The sequence below is a fragment of the Eriocheir sinensis genome, chromosome 28, assembly GCF_024679095.1.
Source record: "Eriocheir sinensis breed Jianghai 21 chromosome 28, ASM2467909v1, whole genome shotgun sequence".
Taxonomy (NCBI): domain Eukaryota; kingdom Metazoa; phylum Arthropoda; class Malacostraca; order Decapoda; family Varunidae; genus Eriocheir; species Eriocheir sinensis.
In genome coordinates, this window is record NC_066536.1 from 13,766,797 (window position 1) to 13,787,301 (window position 20,505).

A 20,505-nucleotide genomic window follows, 5' to 3' on the forward strand; every position below is an offset into this window, starting at 1 on the left:
TTCCTTCTTCTCCTCCTCCTACATACGATCCTCCTCCTTCTCCTCTTCCTCCTTCTCCTCCTCCTACATACAAGCTTCCTTCTCCTTCTCCTCTTCCTCCTTCTCCTCCTCCTACATACAAGCTTCCTTCTCCTTCTCCTCTTCCTTCTTCTCCTCCTCCTACATACAAGCTTCCTTCTCCTTCTTCTCTTCCTCCTTCTCCTCCTCCTACATACAAGCTTCCTTCTCCTTCTCCTCTTCCTCCTTCTCCTCCTCCTACATACAAGCTTCCTTCTCCTTCTCCTCTTCCTTCTTCTCCTCCTCCTACATACAATCCTCCTCCTTCTCCTCTTCCTCCTTCTCCTCCTCCTACATACAAGCTTCCTTCTCCTTCTCCTCTTCCTCCACTTGCCTTACCTCCCACGCCTCTTTTCTCTTATCTCCTTAATCGCCACTTATCTTCACATTCCACTTTCTCTTTCTTTAACCTGCAGCATCTCCCTTTACCGTCTCTCACTCCACCTAGGCTCCCTTCACACTGCTCCCTTTCCCTTACCCTTCCCTTACCTTACTAATCTCCCTTCATCATCTCCCTCTACATTGTTCTCCTTCCCTTACCCTTCCCTTACCTTACTAATCTCCCTTCATCATCTCCCTCTACATTGTTCTCCTTCCCTTACCCTTCCCTTACCTTACTAATCTCCCTTCACCATCTCCCTCTACATTGTTCTCTTTCCCTTACCCTTCCCTTACCTTACTAATCTCCCTTCACCATCTCCCTCTACATTGTTCTCCTTCCCTTACCCTTCCCTTACCTTACTAATCTCCCTTCACCATCTCCCTCTACATTGTTCTCCTTCCCTTACCCTTTCCTTACCTTACTAATCTCCCTTCACCCTCTCCCTCTACATTGTTCTCCTTCCCCTACCCTTTCCTTACCTTACCAATTTCCCTTCACCGTCTCTCACTCCACCTAAGCTCCCTTCACATTCTTCACTCTCCCTTAACCTTACCTTACCTAGCTTCCCCTCAATCTTCCCTAATCTTACCTCTATTCTACGTACAGCTAATCTTACCTTCCTTCAATTTGTCTTCCCTTAACTTTAACAATCTTCCTCTCACCCCTCCCTAACATTTACCTGTCTTTCAGTGCGTCTTTTTACCTCTGTTCTACACCTGTAACTTTCCCTTCCCTCGACTCGTCTCCAAACTCTCGTATTTTTTCTTACGCTCCAATACTTTTCCTAAGCTTCTCTTCCCCTCCTAACTTCTCCTAACATCCCATTACCTTCCCGAACTTCTTATAATGCTTTCCTTGCCTCCCCTACCGTCCCCTTGCCAGCCCTTACCCTTACCTATCCTTTATCCCTGCTTTCCTACTTTCCTTATTTCCTCTTCCCTACCTTACCTTCCTATCCCTGCTATCTCTCTCTCGTCATTCCTTCCTTCCTATCCCTGCCTTCCCTATCTATATGGTAAGCCTTATCTTCCTTTCATTGATGCTCTCCCCTACACACCCCTCCCTTCCTCTCCCTCCCTCTTTCCTACCTTGCCTTCCTATCCCTCCTGCTTCTCCCTATCCCTTCCTCTCTCTTCCCTGCAGATCCCTCCCTTCATCTCCCTCCCTCCCTCTCCCCTGCACATCCCCCCCTTCCTCCCTCTCCCTCTCCCCCCTTTCCTCCCTTTCCTCTGCCGCCCTGCTACCCTTCCTCTCTCTGCCTCTCCTTCCTACATGCCATAACTTACCTTCCTGATACTGATGCCTCCCCTACACACCCCTACCTTCCTCCTCCCCTGCACATCCCTCCCTCCATTCCTTCCTCTCCCCCTTCCATTCCTGTGCCTCTCTGCCTTTAAACCATACCTTACCCTCCTTCCTCTCCCCTGCACATCCCTTCCTTCCTCCCTTCCTTGCCCCTACCTCCCCCCCTCCTCCCCCCGCCTCCCTCAGCTCCCATGGCGGGCTGGATAGAGTATCGTCTCCCTTATTAGGACTGTCTCCGCCGCCTCGCCTGCCTCGTTATCCCTCACCAGCCTCACTTGATCCGTCTGTGCCTGCCTCCTCCTGCTCTTCCTCCTCCCCCTCCTCTTCCTCCTCCTCCTCTTCCTTCTCCTTCTTCATTTCCTTCTGCACTGCCTTCGTCTACTCTTTCTGTTTTGTTTTTTCCGCCATTCGTACGACAATCATTACAGTCTTTCTTTTTCTTCTTGTTTTTCTTTTTTTTCCTTCTTCTTCCTCTTATTATTGCTATTTTCTCCTCTTCCTCTTCCTCCTCATGCTCCTCCGTTTCCTCTTCCTCCATTACATCACAGCCACCATAGTCTTTTTCTTTATCTTCCTCTTTTTCCTCTTAGTAATATTCTCCTCCTCTTTCTGTATCATCGCAATCTTCTACTCTTCCTCTTTCTCCTGCTCCTCCTTTTCCTCTTCCTCCTCACAACACAGCCACCACAGTCTTTTTCTTCCTCTTCCTCTTTTTCCTCTTATTCTTCTTCTCCTCCTCTTTCTGTATCATCGCAATCTTCTACTCTTCCTCTTTCTCCTGCTCCTCCTTTTCCTCTTCCTCCTCACAACACAGCCATCACATTTTCTTCTGATTATTCTTTTATTATCATTATTATTATCATTCTCTTCCTGTATATTCTTCCTACTGTTTTCCTCTTTCTTTACCTATCATCCCTATCTTCACTTGTTCCTCTTCCTCCTAATTCTTCTTTTCCTCTTCTTCCCTTACATCACAATCATCACAGTCTCCCTCTTCTTCTTATTGTTATCATTATTTGTATTACTGTTTTCCTCTTTCTGTACCTATCATCCCTATCTTCATCTCTTTCTCTTCCTCTTGATTCTTCTTTTCCTCTTCTTCCTTTACATCACAACCATCACAGTCTCCCTCTTCTTCTTATTTTTATCATTATTTTTATTACTGTTTTCCTCTTTTTGTACCTATCATCCCTATCTTCACCTCCTCCTCTTCCTTCTGATTCTTCTTTTCCTCTTCTTCCCTTACATCACAACCATCACAGTCTCCCTCTTCTTCTTATTGTTATCATTATTTGTATTACTGTTTTCCTCTTTTTGTACCTATCATCCCTATCTTCACCTCCTTCTCTTCCTCCTAATTCTTCTTTTCCTCTTCGTCCTCTACATCACAATCATCAGTCTCATTATTGTTATTCTCCTGTTTTTCTCTTTCTGTATCATCCCAATCGTCACCTCTTTCTCTTCCTTCTGATTCTTCTTTTCCACTTCTTCCCTATTTTCTTTCACTATTTTCCTCTTCCTGTTTCATCACTATTTTCTACTCTTCCTTTTCCTTCTGCTCCTTCTTTCCCTCTTCCTCCACCATAACACAACTATCACAGTCTTCTAATTATTATTGTTATCATTATTATTATCATCTTCTTTCTGTATCATCATTATCTTCTCTTCTTCCTCTTCCTCCTGCTCCTTTTTTCCCTCTTCCTCCACCATAACACAACTATCACAGTCTTCTAATTATTATTGTTATCATTATTATTATCATCTTCTTTCTGTATCATCGCTATCCCCTCCTCTTCTTCTTCCTCCTGCTCCTCCTCTTCCACTTCCCACTTTCTCCTTCCTCGACGTATCCGCTTCAAGCCTCTCTCCCTCTATCAGCTTGCTCCCGATCCTTCCATTTTCTTCGTCCGCTAATCTTTCTTCCTACGCTTTTTTTTTTTCATTCTTAGATATCCTATGTTTTTTTTCTTTTTCTCTCTCCTTCTACTTTATGTTTATCTTTTGATATTTTTGTGTCTAAATTATTATTTTTTTTTTTTACCTCCTCCTCCTCCTACCTACCCCCTCTTTTTCCTCCTCCTTCTCCTCCTCCTTTTCCTCCTTCTCATCCTCCTCTTCATCATCATCATCTTCCTATATTTCAATCCTCTATTCTAGCATGTCTCCGTTTTTTTTTTTTTCTTTTTGTTACCTTAGAATTGTTGTATCTGCGCTCTTTCAGTCGTAAGTGTGTGTGTTTGTGTGTGTGTGTGTGTGTGTGTGTGTGTGTGTGTGTGTGTGTGTGTGTCAACAGTTTTTCCTTATATAACGTGTACAATAACCGTAGCTGCTGCAAAAGGACTATATTTTTTTTTGTAGTTCTAAGTGTTGCAATAGAAGTGACAGAAACAAATCCTTCCTTAATTGCATGGAAATTATATCATTACCTAATTGATTTCCTTAGAAGCAATTTTTTCTTACCCAATACAGGTTCATGGGTCAGTGAGACGGAGATGAACACCGAGGCCACGAACAACTATGGCGTCTGCCCTAACTTTACCTTACCTTATAGTATTGTTAGTGACATGTGGCGTAAAGCACCCACAAGACACACAACGGAAGACGCGATCAACTTACTTCGTGTCCATGGCATAGCTGGAGGGAGAGAGAAGAGAAAAAAATGTCAGTTGATTAAATACAGAATGATCAGAGAACACACACACACACACACACACACACACACACACACACACACACACACACACACACACACACACACACACACACACGTAATGCATTCCTTTATACGTTTCATCATCGGCTATTCTCAAGGGAAAGCAATCGCGAACAGAGAAGAGTAAAAAAGAGATATAGGAGAAAGAATAAGAAGAGAGCAAGGACGACAAATAACTTAATAATACAAACTGGAGAGAAAAAAAAAGAAGAGAAATCAGCTTTAAAACATCTCCCAAAAGCACAAGAGCAACGATAATTACCCTTTTTTAACGATGACGATGACGATAAAAGAAAATAAAAATAACAACGCTATAGATGACAAATAACCAGTACCCCCTCCTTCCCCCTACGTCCCCCCTTCCCTTTACCCCCCTCCCCCTTCTCCCCTCCCCTCCCCCCCTCCTCCCCAGCATTCCATCGCCCCGGCCCGCCCTTCCCTCATTCCCCAATCATTAGGTTTCAACAAGTTATGACTGCGGGCATTCCTCAGCCGTCAATATCCCTCACTTTTGGTCGATACCCTTCCGAGGGGCGCGGACGGGAGGAGGAAGAGGAGGAAGAGGAGGAGGAGGAGGAGGAAGGGTAGGTGTGTGTGTGTGTGTGTGTGTGTTTGAAGGAGAGGCATATGAAAGGGGGGAGGGGGGAGAGGGGAGCCTAGTAACTCGCCGCCTAACCCAGTGCTGCATATCGACCCCCTCCTCTCACCCTCTCTCCTCTCTCTTTCCTTCTTTCCTCCTCTTCCCCCTTCTCCCTTCCAGCACACACCTGTTTATCTATAATCTTTATCTCCAATCTTTCCTTCCGCGCGTCAATACTTCCCGCGCGCCAATCAGCTTGCCACTCATCCACTAAGCCAGGCATCCAGCGATCCAGTACATTCACTCACTCACACCATCATCCACTCATTTACTTACTCACTCAGTCAGCTTGCCACTCATCCACTAAGCCAGGCATCCAGCGATCCAGTACACTCACTCACTCACTCCACCATCCACTCATTTACTCACTCACTCAGTCAGCTTGCCACTCATCCACTAAGCCAGGCATTCAGCGATCCAGTACACTCACTCACTCACTCTATCATCCACTCATTTACTCACTCACTCAGTCAGTTTGCCACTCATCCACTAAGCCAGGCATCCAGCAATCCAGTACACTCACTCACTCACTCTATCATCCACTCATTTACTCACTCACTCAGTCAGCTTTCCACTCATCCACCAAGTTAGGCAGCCAACTATCCAGTACACTCACTCACTCATTTTTCCATCACTCACTCAATCACTCAATAGGGTCAGATGAAAGGAGGTAGCAACGGAAGGAAGGGGTAAGTGAGCCAAGGGTGATAAGGACGGAAGTGAGAGGGAAGGGGTGAGGGAAGGAGGTTGCAGGGTATGAGGAAAGGGAGTGAAGGGAAGGAGGGAGGGAGGGACGCACGAAAGCAGGGAAGGCGAGAGAAAAGTATTAGCAGACAGGGAGGAAAGAGACAAGTAACGTGGGGAGGGAGGGAAGGAGTAGAGGAAGAAGGCAAGATGGTGAGGGAGGAGTGTGAGAGAGGGAAGGAGGGAGGGTACAGAGAGTGGCAGGAAGAGGAGGGAGGGAGGCGGTGTCGTAGAAGCGGCGGCGCCTTCAAGCAACAGGTACAGACAGCGGTGGCTTTCCTTTCCTTTTGTGGGTGAAGAAAACAAATACTCCCAGACGTGCTACTACTACTACTACTACTACTACTACTACTGTTATTAATGGTGGTGGTCTCTTTTCTTAGCAGGTTAGTCATTATTCATAACAATCAACAATTCATTCCGGGCCGGCGTGGAGGTGGCGCGCGGCGAGGCGTGTTCCAGTGTCCCCAGGGTGTTGAGGCAGCAGTGTGGCGCCGCGTCGGGTGTTTTATTGGCAGGGCGGCGGCAACAAGGCAGTGTGTGTGTGTGTGTGTGTGTGTGTGTGTGTGTGTGTGTGTGTGTGTGTGTGTGTGTGTTCAGTCTGCATCCCATGGGTCGGTGAGGCGCCGAGGGTGACTGGACCGTCCTGCCGCCGCGCTTCCCGACACACACACTAGCCCGCCGGAGGTGCCCGCCCCGCCCCTGCCCAGCCCAACCCTGCTCCCCCTCTTCCCCGCCCCCCACTCTAGCCACTCCCCTCGCCCGCCCACGCCCACCACGCAGGCGCCAAGTGAAAACAAATGTCGAACTTCAATAAAACAGTATGATTAGGCATACGTCAGCCATTTTGCGGCGCTAACTCAATAGGAAAGGCTAGATAGGTAGATAGATAGGTAGATAGATAGACAGATAGATAGGCAGATAGACAGATAGATGAGAGTTGCCAGCCACACAGCATTAAGTAGCAATCATGACCCCAAACACACACAAGCCTCACAATAGCTTACTTTTTTTAGTGCGTCCTTCTCCCTCGCTTCATACCCCTCTCCTCTCCTGCTCCTTACTTTTAACCTAATATTATACATTCTCCACGCCCCCTTTATCACCTCTTGTCTTCCTACCCTTTCCTCCCCCCCATCCTCTTTCTCGTCCTCTGCTGTGTCCTATCTCCTATCATGAATTTCCTCTGCAGCATGTACCTCACAGATCGCCCTTGGTCTCTTTTACTATAGCTTCTCCTTCCACTCCCGTTTTCCATTTCCGTTTTCTGCGTTTCTCATTCAATTCCCGTTTTCTGTGTTCCTCCTTCCATTGTCTTTGTGAGTTGACGTATTTCAGATTAGGTCCATACGCATTTTTTTTCGTTTATTTCATTAGTTTTTTTTATATTTACATGAAAACAACTTCTCTCTCTAATCCGTCTTATCTTCTGCTTCATCTTACTATTCCAATTCCTTGTTTTTTTCTCTCTTCTTCTACTTTACTTTCATATCCTCTTCTTCGTTCTTTCTGCTCCATCCTTCGTTCAATCATCTTACCCCTCCTCCGCCTCCTCCTCCTCCTCCTCCTCCTCCTCTCCCGTCCAATCTCTCATCTTTATCTTCCTATTTTTTTTCATCCTCCTTTTCTTTCCTGTTAGCATACGTTTCTCCCGTTCTCCTTCATGATATTTTCTCTTCTATGTTCTTTCTCGTTATTCTTCCTTGCCGTCAAATTTCTTCTCTCGCTTGTTATATATATGCACACACACACACACACACACACACACACACACACACACACACAGACAGGCACAAGGCTTAAAACTCTGAGTGATGAAAGAGTCTGTTGACGTATATATCCCAACGTGAAAAAAAGGCGCACTGAATAATCTAAACTCTACGGTGATGTACAGCCGCGTTTAACTGCCTACTGAGACATTGTTTATGAATGCGTGTTAGGACGATAAAACGGTGGATCGAGACGGAGTAAATAAAGGCTCGACGAGGGGATGGAAAGAGAGGGGCATTTGTGAAAGGTACAAAAAAAGGAGAAAAATGTGGGAGGAAAAGTCGAGCATCCAGGAATTGGTGGCCGGGTAGTTAACCAGTCAGGCAGTCACACAGTATGGCACAGAAACAGTCTAACAATCAGAAACAAAGAAATTAAAGGAGTAGGGAAATTAAACATTTAAAAACACAGGTGTCCAGGTAGTCTATCAGTCAGGTTGTCAGACAGGAGGGCACGGAGACATCAGGAAGTCAAACAGTCAGCCAGAAAGTCAGTCAGCCAGCTACGTAAACAGTCAGGTAGTTAATCTGTCAGCCACTCAAACAATACAGTACAGAGCAGTCAGAAAGTTACACAGTCAGAGAGTCAGGAAGCCAGTCAGACAGGTACGTAAACAGTCTTGTAGTTAATCAGTCAGGTATTCAGACAGAAAGGTACAGAAACAGTCAGGAAGTTAATCAGTCAGAGAACCAGGAAGAGTCAACCAGGCACATTAGCAGCGAGGTAGTTAATCAGTCATATAGTTAGACAATACAGTAAATAAACAGTCATGAAGCCAAACATTCAAAGAGCCCGGAAGTCAGGAAGTCAGGCAGAAAATCACCAATCTGCCAGGGCGGGGCGGGGCGGGGCGGGGCGGGGCGGGTGACGGGGAGCGCCCTGCGTTGCGGCGGTGTCCCTGCCCGGCGCTAACGAGGCGATCACTCACGCGCGGGTCACAAGGTCGTTGTCCGGGCGCCGGCGACGATGGCATTTAATTAGGCTCTGGCATGCTCCCTCCCTCCCTCCCTCCCTCCTTCTCTCCCTCCTGACCCTCCTCTCCCTCCCTGCCTACTCTCGTCCTCTCGTTTATCCACACTTTTTATCTCCATCCCTTCGTTACTTCTCCTCAACAACCACTCTCTCATATTCCTTCCTTCCTTCCTTCCTTCCTTCCTTCCTTTTCTCCTGACCCTCCTTTCCCTCCCTGCCTACTCTCTTCCTCTCGTTTATCCACTCTTTTTATCTCCATCCCTTCGTTACTTCTCCTCAACAGCCGGTCTCTCATATTCCTTCCTTCCTTCGTTTCCTCCCTCCCTCCCTCCCTCCTTCTCTCCCTCCTGACCCTCCTCTCCCTCCCTGCCTACTCTCTTCCTCTCGTTTATCCACACTTTTTATCTCCATACCTTTGTTACTTCTCCTCATCAACCACTCTCTCATATTCCTCTTTTTTAACGTTTTTTTTTTTTATTCTCCTTTCTTCCCTAACTCCCTCCTTCCTTCCCTGTTCCTCTATTCCTCTCTTTTAGCAACTCTTCTTATCTCCATTCCTTCGTTACTTCTCTTCAATGGTCTCTCTCTCTCTCTCTCTCTCTCTCTCTCTCTCTCTCTCTCTCTCTCTCTCTCTCTCTCTCTCTCTCTCTCTCTCTCTCTCTCTCTCTCTCTCTCTCTCTCTCTCTCTCTCTCTCTCTCTCTCTCTCTCTCTCTCTCTCTCTCTCTCTCTCTCTCTCTCTCTCTCTTATTCCTTTTTCTTACTGTTTCTTTTCCTCTTCCTCTCTCCTGCATTTATATTTCCCCTCTTTCCCTGCCTCCTCATCCTCCTCTGACTCTTTTTATCTGTTTCGTGTATCTTATTACGTCCCTCCTTCGTCCCTCTTCCCTCTCCATGTATCTCTTTCTCTTCATCTATCACGCTTCTAGTTCCTCTCTTACAGTCCTCCCTCTTCGTTCTTATTTTTATTTCATTCTCCTCGTCTTCTGTTTTTTTTGTCTTCTCTCTTATTCATTTTTCACGATCACCCTTTCGTCTATCGGTTCGTCTTCTTCTCTATTGTTTCTCCTGTCATTTAATCTTCCTCCGTCTTCCCTTCCTTCTCTCCCACCCTTCACTTCCCATCTTTTATCCCTCCCTTCCCTTCCGTTCCTCCCCCTCCGCACTTCTTTATCTCTCCCTCTCCCCTCACTTGAATCTCTCGTCTCCATTCCCTCATCCCAGCCTTCCTTCCTCCCTCCCATTTTCTCTCTTTTTATTTATTTTTTTCTCTCTTTTTCCTTTTTTTCCTTGTGTTCCTCCTGTTTTATTTCCCTCCCTTTACCACTTCCTTTATTTTCTCTCTCTCTCTCTCTCTCTCTCTCTCTCTCTCTCTCTCTCTCTCTCTCTCTCTCTCTCTCTCTCTCTCTCTCTCTCTCTCTCTCTCTCTCTCTCTCTCTCTCTCTCTCTCTCTCTCTCTCTCTCTCTCTCTCTCTCTCTCTCTCTCTCTCGTCCATTATTCTGCTCCCTTCTTTTACAACGAACTATATATACTTCACCCTCTCCCTCTCTCCCTCTGAAGCACTTCCCAGCATGCCTCTCCCTCCCTCTCTCTCTCTCCCTCCCTCCAGCTCCCTTACTCTCCCTTACACTCATTTTCCTCTTAGTCCACAACGCCCTCCCGTCTTCCTTCCCTTACTTCATCTCCCCTCCTTCTCCCTTCTTCCTCCTCTTCCCTGGATAAACTGAAATAAAAAGGAAGAGAGGAGAAGGGGAGAGGATAAGAAAGATAAGGACACGATTGTTAGAGAAAGTACTGAAGTAAGGAGATATATTAGTTCTTGGTTCTCTGGTTATGCATTTCGAGTGGTTCTTTCCTGTTTGGTTTTGCTTGCACGGTTTCCTTCGTCCTCTTTCTTTGCCTCGGTCGTGTTCTGTATTGCGGTAATGAAGAGCGAGTATAGCAAAGGTGAGTGATAAAGAGGATGTTAGCATTTGTTTGAGATGAACTGAAGAGATGAGGTTAAGATTTGTGATTGTAGTTAGAGTTGGTATTGTTATGGTTGATGGATAAGAGGAAACAGAGGCAGGAAGAACAGAAGGAGGAAGAGGAGGAGAAGGAGGAGAAGAAGAAGAAATGGATGAATGATGTATAAAGAAAAAAAGAGAAATATGGTTATGATTTGTGATTGTAATTAGAGCTATTATAATTATTACGATTGACATATAAGGAAAAACAGAAGCGGAAAGAGGAGGAGGAGGAGGAGGAGGAGAACGAGGAGGAGGAGAATAAATAAATGAATGATGTAAAAAGAAAACTCGAAAAAAATATGGTTTCTTAATACGCACGAAAAGCGAAATGAAAACTAAAGGAAGGATTTTTTACTTGATTATTTACGTTTCAGGACTTGGTAAATCCCAATTGCGTGCGTTATGTCACTGTTACGCATGCCCTAAAACACACACACGCACACACACACACACACACACACACACACACACACACACACACACACACACACACACACACACACACCACAAAGCTTCGTTCAACTTAAAGGGAGACTAACCAAGCGTGAAATACACCTGATCGAAAAAATACTGAAGTTACGGCGCCCTTCGATGTGATTTCATTAATAATATACGCTTAACCTTACACTGGACGGTCGGGAGTGTGGGCGGGAGGAGAGAAGGAGGAAGGGCAAGCGAGTGGTGGCAGAAGGAGGAAGATTCGGGTGGAGTCAGAGGGTGAGTGTTGGGTGTGCAGACGGGAGTGAGGGCAGGAGGAAGGAGAGAGAGAGGAAGTGCAGGCCGGCAGTAGAAGAAGAAGGAAGATTCGGGTGGAGTCAGAGGATGAGTGTTGGGTGTGCAGACGGAAGTGAGGGCGGGAGGAAGGAGAGAGAGAGGAAGTGCAGGCCGGCAGTAGAAGAAAAAGGAAGATTTGGGTGGAGTCAGAGGGTGAATGTTGGGTGTGCAGACGGAAGTGAGGGCAGGAGGAAGGAGAGAGACAGGAAGGGCAGGCCGGTAGTAGCAGAAGAAGGAAGATTCGGGTGGAGTCAGAGGGTGTGTGTTGGGTGTGCAGATGGGAGTGAGGGCGGGAGGAAGGAGGGAGAGAGGAAGTGCAGGCCGGCAGTAGAAGAAGAAGGAAGATTTGGGTGGAGTCAGAGGGTGTTGCTGGTTCTGTAGGGGAAGAGGGAGGTGGTGAGGGGTGTCAGGAAGTAAGAACAGGATCAAGCGTAAGAATGAAACACAGTGAGGAGTTGGAGGGGATGATAGTCAGAGGGTGTTGCTGGTTGTGTAAGGGAAGAGAGAGAGGTGGTAAGGGGTGTCAGGAAGTAAGAACAGGAACAAGCGTAAGAATGAAACACAGTGAGGAGTTAGAGGGGATGATAGAAGGTAAAAGATGAGGCAAGTGAACAGGTGTAAGAGTGAGTGGAAGGAAGGCAGCAATGTGGAAGTGGTGGAGGAATGAAACGCGTGCACCCTTGTCTTCCTCTTTCTCCTCTTTCAAAACAACACAGCCGCCTCAACTCAACAGCACAGAAACGTTTGATGTCGTTACTTTTGTTTCCGCGTCTCTGCCTTCCTCTCGCTCGGGGTCTTGCTTGGTCTTTCCTCAGCTTACAGTGCATTTCCGGTGTAGAGTTTTAAAGACTGACCTTCCCTCACACACGACCGCCAGCTGTTCCCCGCCGCCCACGCCTGTCTGAGTGTCTGTCTGTCTGTCTGTCTGTGCCGCCGCTCCGGACGCCCTCCCCCAGCGAGCGTCATGGCAACGAGATGCTTCACCGCCTTCCTGCCTCCCTGCCCTCGACCGCCACTGACAACGCCCAGACGGAGTGACAAGGGCTCGCTGCTGTCCTCTACTGCGTGTTCTTCCCCCCTATAGACACGTAAAGGGTGACATAGGTATTTTTGTTTTTAGAGCAAGGGGGTCAGCTCAAGGGCAATAAACAATAACCACAAGACGCTGCTAAAACAAAAGAAAATAGAACGAAGGACCAAAAGAGATGTCAAATGTAGGCGGTGGCTGAACAGATAGCAAGACGGCCCCGCGTTCAGGAGGACGCGAGTTCAATCCCCGACCGGTGCCACCAAGCTGGGATTTTTCAACCGCCGCCGAGTGGCTTAAAACTACCCACATGCTGTCCAAAAGACCACCTATCAGCCCGGACTCTAGATTCTAGGATTAAAGATGAGCACCGGGAGGGCAGCATGAGCCAATGTAAGATGGCGCCACTATAAACACTCGTCTGCGCCAGAACGGGCTGGGCCGACCATCAGGACCCACCGGGAAGAAGCCTTGGACCGACCATCAGGATCCACCGGGAAGAAGCCTACCAGCGCAATAGGCCAAGACGTAAAAAAAAAATAAATAAATAAATAAATAAATAAAAAGTTTTGCGTGGAGAGGTATTCGATCTTGTCTTCTGTGGGATCTTCACTCGCTATTAACAAACACCACTTTTTCTTCTTTCCACAAGCACGTAAAAAGTAACATAAGTATACGATCTTGTCTTCTATATCTTCGCTCTGTCAACAAACACTACTTCTTTTTTTCCTTTCCACAAGCCCGTAAAAAGTAACATAAGTATACGATCTTGTCTTCTGTATCTTCTTTCCCTATTAACAAAAACTACTTCTTTTTCTCCTTTCCACAAGCCCGTAAAAAGTAACATCAGTATACGATCTTGTCTTCTATATCTTCTCTATCAACAAACACTACTTCTTTTTCTCCTTTCCACAAACCCGTAAAAAGTAACATCAGTATACGATCTTGTCTTCTGTACGATCCTCTCTCTACTACGTTTTCCTTCTCTCTGCAAACACGTAAAAAGTAACTGTAAGTATTCGATCTTGTCTTCCGTATCTTGCCTCTATTTATTAACTAACACTACTTCGTTTTCTTCTTCTCACAACACGTAAAAAGGTAACATAAATACCAGCCTACGGCCTTGACCTCTATTTCTCCTCTTTCAAAATAACAAACGCCACGAGAAGAACAAAAACAGGAAGAACAAGAACCAAAACAAGAGCAAGACCAAGATGAAAGGGGAAGGTCTTAGGTTGGCATTGTCAGACGCTCCCGCCTCTCACATCAACTATCTCCAAAGGCCAAAAAGGAGATCACTCGGGTTATAATGAGTGTTTCTTTAGGTTCATGGTACAGAGGAAGGTTCAAACTACCAGAAGGGTCATAAAACTACCTCAGGAAATGCCCACAACTCCTACGAAAGTCAAATGTGTGTGCCTGGGCGCCGATATGTTTGATGATACGGCCCTTTGGTGCGACGATCAGCGGGTAGCGGTCAGGCCCGCCATCTCCTGTTCTCTTCCGCTACCTCTAACCGCCGCCCATCGCTCAGTCTCCATTCAAAACCTTCTTCGTCATCTTCTTTTGGTTTGTATCGCTTTGTATCGCTTCGTAGGTATTTCTTCTTCTCTTGATCCTCTCTTCTGCTTGTCCACAGATTTTGCTTTTCAATGCCATTACACTATTTAGCTTTCCTCACTGTAATACACTATCGTCAACGCCACCTACCGCCAACTACTGCAAACTTTCTTCAACGCCAACTATTGTCAACTACTGCAAATTTTCTTCAACGCCAACTATTGTCAACTAATGCAAATTTTCTTCAACGCCAACTATTGTCAACTAATGCAAATTTTCTTCAACGCCAACCTTTGTTAACTACTGCAAATTTTCTTCAACGCCAACTATTGTCAACTATTGCAAATTTTCTTCAACGCCAACTATTGTCAACTACTGCAAATTTCCTTCAACGCCAACTATTGTCAACTACTGCAAATTTTCTTCAACGCCAACTATTGTCAACTACTGCAAACTTTCTTCAACGCCAACTATTGTCAACTACTGCAAACTTTCTTCAACGCCAACTATTGTCAACTACTGCAAATTTTCTTCAACGCCAACTATTGTCAACTATTGCAAACTTTCTTCAACGAAAACTATTGTCAACTACTGCAAACTTTCTTCAACGCCAACTATTGTCAACTACTGCAAACTTTCTTCAACGCCAACTATTGTCAACTACTGCAAACTTTCTTCAACGCCAACTATTGTCAACTACTGCAAACTTTCTTCAACGCCATCTACCGCCAACTACTGCAAACTTTCTTCAACGCCATCTACCGCCAACTACTGCAAACTTTCTTCAACGCCAACTTTTGTCAACTACTGCAAACTTTCTTCAACGCCAACTATTGTCATTTACTGCAAACTTTCTTCAACGCCATCTACCGCCAACTACTGCAAACTCTCTTCAACGCCAACTTTTGTCAACTACTGCAAACTTTCTTCAACGCCAACTTTTGTCAACTACTGCAAATTTTCTTCAACGCCAACTTTTGTCAACTACTGCAAACTTTCTTCAACGCCAACTATTGTCAACTACTGCAAACTTTCTTCAACGCCATCTACCGCCAACCGCCGCAAACCACCTCCACCCACACCGAGATTAGTATACAACAACCTCTTCCCTCATACTCCGGGATTGGAAAACAAGCGGGAATCTGCCATAACTTCAACCGAACGCTCTCTAACCCGCCCCCTCCCCTGCCTTCTGCCCGCCCGCCCGCCCGCTAATAACTCGGCCTAAAACCCTTATTTTCGGTGGACTTGGGCGGGATATTCTGGTGGTCCGGCGGGACATAATGCGCCTCCCACTGCTTCTGCTCACCAATATCGTGTGTTCTTTGAGGTCGTCTCCCCCAAAGGCCTGCCATAATAAGGTCCTCCTCCTCCTCCTCCTCGTCCGCCTCCTCCTCCTCTGTGCAGACGCCTCACCTAAGCCTCCCTCTCTCCCTCCCTCTGTTCCTCCCTTTTCTCCTCCATTCTCAAAATTTGTCCAGCTTCATTCATTTCCTTCCTCCTCCTTCGTTCCTTTTTTTTCCGTTTCCTTATGAGTTTAAATATTACATCTGTTTTATCATCTCTCTCTCTCTCTCTCTCTCTCTCTCTCTCTCTCTCTCTCTCTCTCTCTCTCTCTCTCTCTCTCTCTCTCTCTCTCTCTCTCTCTCTCTCTCTCTCTCTCTCTCTCTCTCTCTCTCTCTCTCTCTTCCATTTATTCCTTCGTATGCGCTTTTCTTAATCATCCCTTTCAATGGTTCTTCTTTTTATCTATCCACTTTTATTTTCCTTCATCTTCTCCCCCTTTCCATTATTTCTTTCTTTCCATCCCTTTTTTCCTTCCTTCCTTCCTCCCTTTCCTCTTCCTATTTTTTTATTTATCTCTCATGAACGCCTGTTGACCAACCCTTCTCTCTCTCTCTCTCTCTCTCTCTCTCTCTCTCTCTCTCTCTCTCTCTCTCTCTCTCTCTCTCTCTCTCTCTCTCTCTCTCTCTCTCTCTCTCTCTCTCTCTCTCTCTCCACCCCATCCCCACTTTCTGTTCCAAAAGCTCGACCTCTCGCGGATTTATTTCTCATTGAAGTCCACCCTAAAAACGGCCTTTTCTTTGGTCTCTTTCCCTGTACTTCCGCTCTGATTAACTCCAACATTTCCCGGATCACAATACACGGCGGGCAGAATGGCAATGGGGACACGTGCGGGCTAAGAAAGGGATACGGATGGGCGGGTGGGATTAAGGCACCGACCGAGGAGGATATCTTGAGAAGGGAAGTGAAAGGAGAGGAGAAAACTAAGATGAAAGGGGAGGATGAACATGATAAGGGCGAAGATGATGAGGAGGAAAAGAGGGAGGGGGACGAGCTGAGGAAAACTTAAAAAATACCTCAAACAGTCAGAAGGATGTCTTGAGAAGGAGGAAATGTGCAAGGAGAGGAGATAACGAAGATGGGAGGGAAAGGATGAACATGATAAGAGTGAAGATGATGATGATTAGGAGGAAAAGAGAGAGAAGGATGGGAAAAGAACGAGCTGAGGAGAACTTCAAAATACCTCAAGCAGTCAGAAGGATGTCTTGAGAAGGAGGAAGTGTGCAAGGAGAGGAGATAACGAAGATGGAGGGGGAAGGATGAATGTGGTAATGGTGATGATGAGAATGATAAGGAGGAGGAAGAAGAGGGGAAGAACGGGAAAAGCGACGAGTAACGAAGAACAAGCTGAGGAAAAGCCTGTGAAGCACCTCAAACAACCAGGCAGAACAACACCCAGCCACAGAAGAACACACGCAGAACATCCTTGCTTTCTTCACCAGCGCAGAGAGAAGAGAGATGAAAAAAGGAAGGACGCGGAAATGGAAGAATAATACCCACCCACAGAAGAACACACGCAGAACATCCTTGCTTTCTTCACCAGCGCAGAGAAGAGAGATAAAAAAAGGAAGGACGCGAAAATATAGGGATGTAATCTTTGACGAATTTTTTTTTTACAGCAGAGGAGACAGTGCAAGGGCGTAAAAAAAAGAAAACAATAATGAAAAAAAAGCCCGCTAAAAAAAAAAAGCCCGTATATGATGAGAGTTGTGATGGGGGTAAGAGGAGGAGGTGGAGGGGCGAGGGAGGAAGGGGACAGGTAGGGGACAGGTATAGGGACGTAAGGTAGAGCATGTCGCCCCTTTAAAGACTCATGTACACCTGTGTAGTCCATCAGTGCAGGTGTTATCATTAGTCATCAGTAACGTGTGGGGGGGGGGGATGGTGGCGGTTGTGGTGATGATAGTGGTAGTGGTGGTGGTGGTGGTGGTGGTCGTGGTGGTGGTGTTGGTGGTTGTGATGCTTGTCTTCATCACATCGCTTCCTCTTTTTCCTCTCTAATGAAAAAACACATCATGCAAATTAATCAACTTCCTAAACTCAATTAAATCACCGCCTTCACGCGTAAAGTATGTTTGTTTTTTGTTTGATTTTTGTTTGTGAGAGAGAGAGAGAGAGAGAGAGAGAGAGAGAGAGAGAGAGAGAGAGAGAGAGAAAGAGAGAGAGAGAAAGGGCAATTACTAAGGAATGCAAAAACACCACCACAAACATTCACCAGGACATTGTTAGGAGAAAGAACCCTCAACAACAACAACAACAACAACAACAACAACAACAACAACAACACTACCGGTTCATACTCTTGTGTTGAGGATGGGCAAGGGCGGGTAGGAGGGCGTGTTGAGGGGGGCGGGAGCGTATGTGGGGACAAGGTGACATACGAAGGAAGTAGAAGGAAGAGATTGAGACAGAGGTGACAGAGAGGAGGGGAGAAAATGGGCTTGAAGGTGAGGAAGGGCTGGACGAGGCTGAGTGGGCTGAGGCGGGGAAGAGTGGTGAACGAGAGTGAGGAAGAACAGGACGGTAGAGAGTGGGGAAAGGAAGGAAGAAGGGGAAGATGGGGCATTGTTTACGGCTGGGTGGAGTTTCCTGGGGCTAAGAGTGTAGTATCTAAGGTGTGCAGACGTGAATAAAGAAGAGGAAGGAGAGGAGAATAAAGGGAAGATGAGGGAAAGTAATGAATGTCAATAAAGGAGTAAAGGAAAGGCAAATAAATAACACACACAAAAAAAAAATAGAAATAAAGAAAGAAAGAAAGAAGGAAAGAAAGAAAGAAAAAAAAGAAAGAAAGAAAGAAAAGAGAAAAAAGGAAAAAAGAAAATAGATAAACTAAACTAAAATAAAATAAAATAAAGATTCGTAAATAAATAAACAAATAAACAAAATAAAAAAAATATAAAATAAGTATGGACAGCAAAAGGGTTTCTCCAACACCTCCTTAGCTAAGGTAAGGAAGCTTAATCAACCCCAATCGTCTAAGCATTGTCATAAAACTCATCATCTCATACTCCTCTTCCCTCACCTCATTTAATATAATTCTTCGGCTCTTCATTATTTTTTTTTTTAGTTACGCCAACCTGCCTTTTCTCCTTTCTTCCTCTCCTTAAAGTTGATTTACGCTTCCCCTCCCGAAATTGATCTATCTTTCGGCCACTCCTCTAACTCTTTTTCAGGAGCAGAGACTAGCAGGCTTTTTTTTATATGTTTCCTTTTTTTATGCCCTTGAACTGACTCCTTTGCTGTAAAAAAAAAATTACTCCATCACTTGATCACCTCTTTCAGTAGCTCTTTCTTTCTGTCTATCCATTTTTATTTTCCTTCATCTTCTCCCCTCCGTTCTTTCTTTCTTTCCATCCTTTTCTTCCCCTTCATATCTCCTCTTCATATTATCAAAGCGTTCTCATAAACTCTCTCTATGCATTCCCCTTCTCCTGCTCCCCTTTCGGCTTCCCATCTCCCCTTCCTTTCCTCTCCCGTCGTTCACTCAGCCTTCCACCCGTCATTCCTCTCCCACTCACGGCTGCGATCCTCCTATTCATCCTTATCAACCTCAAGACACACATAGAGCTTCTCCCCATCACTGTAACATACCTCTACACACACCTGTTTGGCCTCTCCTTCAATCTTTCCCCCTTCCTATCTCCCGCCCTTCCCTGCCGTCCCTCGCCTCGTCTCGTCTTTACCATACTCTCTTTTTCCTTGTGCTAAGTTTACCGCCAACCTGTTCTTTCCGTATTGCTCTTCACACGTCATTTTCCCTTTTCCCGTCTCCCAATGCATATCTTTCTGTCTTTCCTTAATCACGTCACCTGCTTTTCCCGATCTTTCGTCGCCCACGCACTACGCGCTCTCTGTTAATTGCTTTCCACCTTTCTTCGTTACCTCAAACCCACGCATCGCTCGAACTTCATTTCCTCTCTCTCCGCTCTTCCTGTATGATTCTAGCCCTTCCCTTCTTCTCTCTCTTTTCTCTTTCTCTCTTAGCTCTTATACAACGCTTCCTTTTCCATCACTCTTTTCCTTCTCTTTCATCTTTTCCTCATCAACTCTCTTCCTTTCTTTCTTCTTTTTCTTTACGCTATACTCCTTACTCTTTCATGCTCTTACCTCTCGCTCTTTACCTGCTTTCATATGCACCACTCTCTACCCTACCCCCTTCCCCTCCCTTCCATTCCTTACTCGACCAAGATCTCCCTTCCTTTCCTTCTTTTTCTCAACACTATGATCCTTACTCTCTCATCTTCTCCTCCTCTCTCTCTCTCTACCTACTTGCTTATGCACCACTCTCTACTCTACCCACTTCCCCTCCCTTCGATACCCCTCAGCTACGCCTCATCCACACACATGCAAGAAAAAAGAGGATTGGGTCTACTCACTCCTCGCTCTTGACGGAAACATTGTCCTTGAGAGACTGCGACGACGAGCAGCTGCTTCCCATTGTTGAGGATCACGGCGAGAGTGGTCGAGAACCTCCAAGATCCGCCACCAGGTGCTCTGCCACGCTACCCGCTCCTGTGTCTCTTCTGCTTCTTCTTATCCTTCTTTTTCTCCTTCTTCTTCTTCTTCTATTTCGGCTTCCTTTGTTTTTTGGTGATTTCACTGTTTTTGGTTTTTAATTGTGGTTTTGTTACTGGGTTTTGTTTCCTCTTCTTCAGTCTGCTGCTTGCCTTTTCAGCCTCGTCGTTGTTCTTTTGTCTGCTTAGGTTTATATTACCCTGCGAGTCTGTCTTATTCTGTTTGCAGGCCTCTTTTTGTTCTCTCGTCTTGGATTATTTTATATTTATTCGGATTCCCTTCAACTTTTGTGGTCAGGGTATACTTAAGTTTATGTTTTCTATCTTCGTTCACCTCGAGCCAAGTCCAACTGTCTCGTGGTGGGCTTCCTCTTTTTCCCCGCGCTGGTGTATCTCAGGTTCCTTATCTTCGTGATGCAACAATCCTCCGTCTCCGCTGCCTTCTGTCACGCATGCTAATTTCAACATCAACTTTACTCTTTCGGGGAGATTTTTCTGTTGGTTTCTTTTACCCGACAACAGTTCCTGGCACGGTTGAAAGGGAGCTCACTGTTGCTTCTTTTATCTGCGTTTTCACCACCTTTTGATGCTCAGTTTCTTTCGTCAGCTGTCAGCCGCAAACTTCACAACGGAATCAGCTCTTGCAACGAGAAACTTGATTTGGATGTGGCTGCAGGCGGCGAGTCACGAGCAGG

The 20,505-nt window shown here is 45.9% G+C and overlaps 1 protein-coding gene across 2 annotated transcripts in view; it reads right to left on the minus strand.

The window, feature by feature from the left end:
• LOC127004588 (NACHT domain- and WD repeat-containing protein 1-like) overlaps positions 1–19,821 on the minus strand; it is a 55,308-nt gene extending 35,487 nt beyond the window's left edge. For both annotated transcript variants that reach the window (XM_050872473.1, XM_050872472.1), the window contains exons 1-2: positions 19,673–19,821; positions 4,361–4,378 (exon numbers count right to left, since the gene is read on the minus strand). In XM_050872473.1, coding sequence (XP_050728430.1) covers positions 4,361–4,378; positions 19,673–19,734 — 80 coding nt within the window. In that variant the 5' untranslated portion in view covers positions 19,735–19,821. The remainder of the gene's footprint in view (positions 1–4,360; positions 4,379–19,672) is intronic.
• Positions 19,822–20,505: the final 684 nt, after the last annotated feature.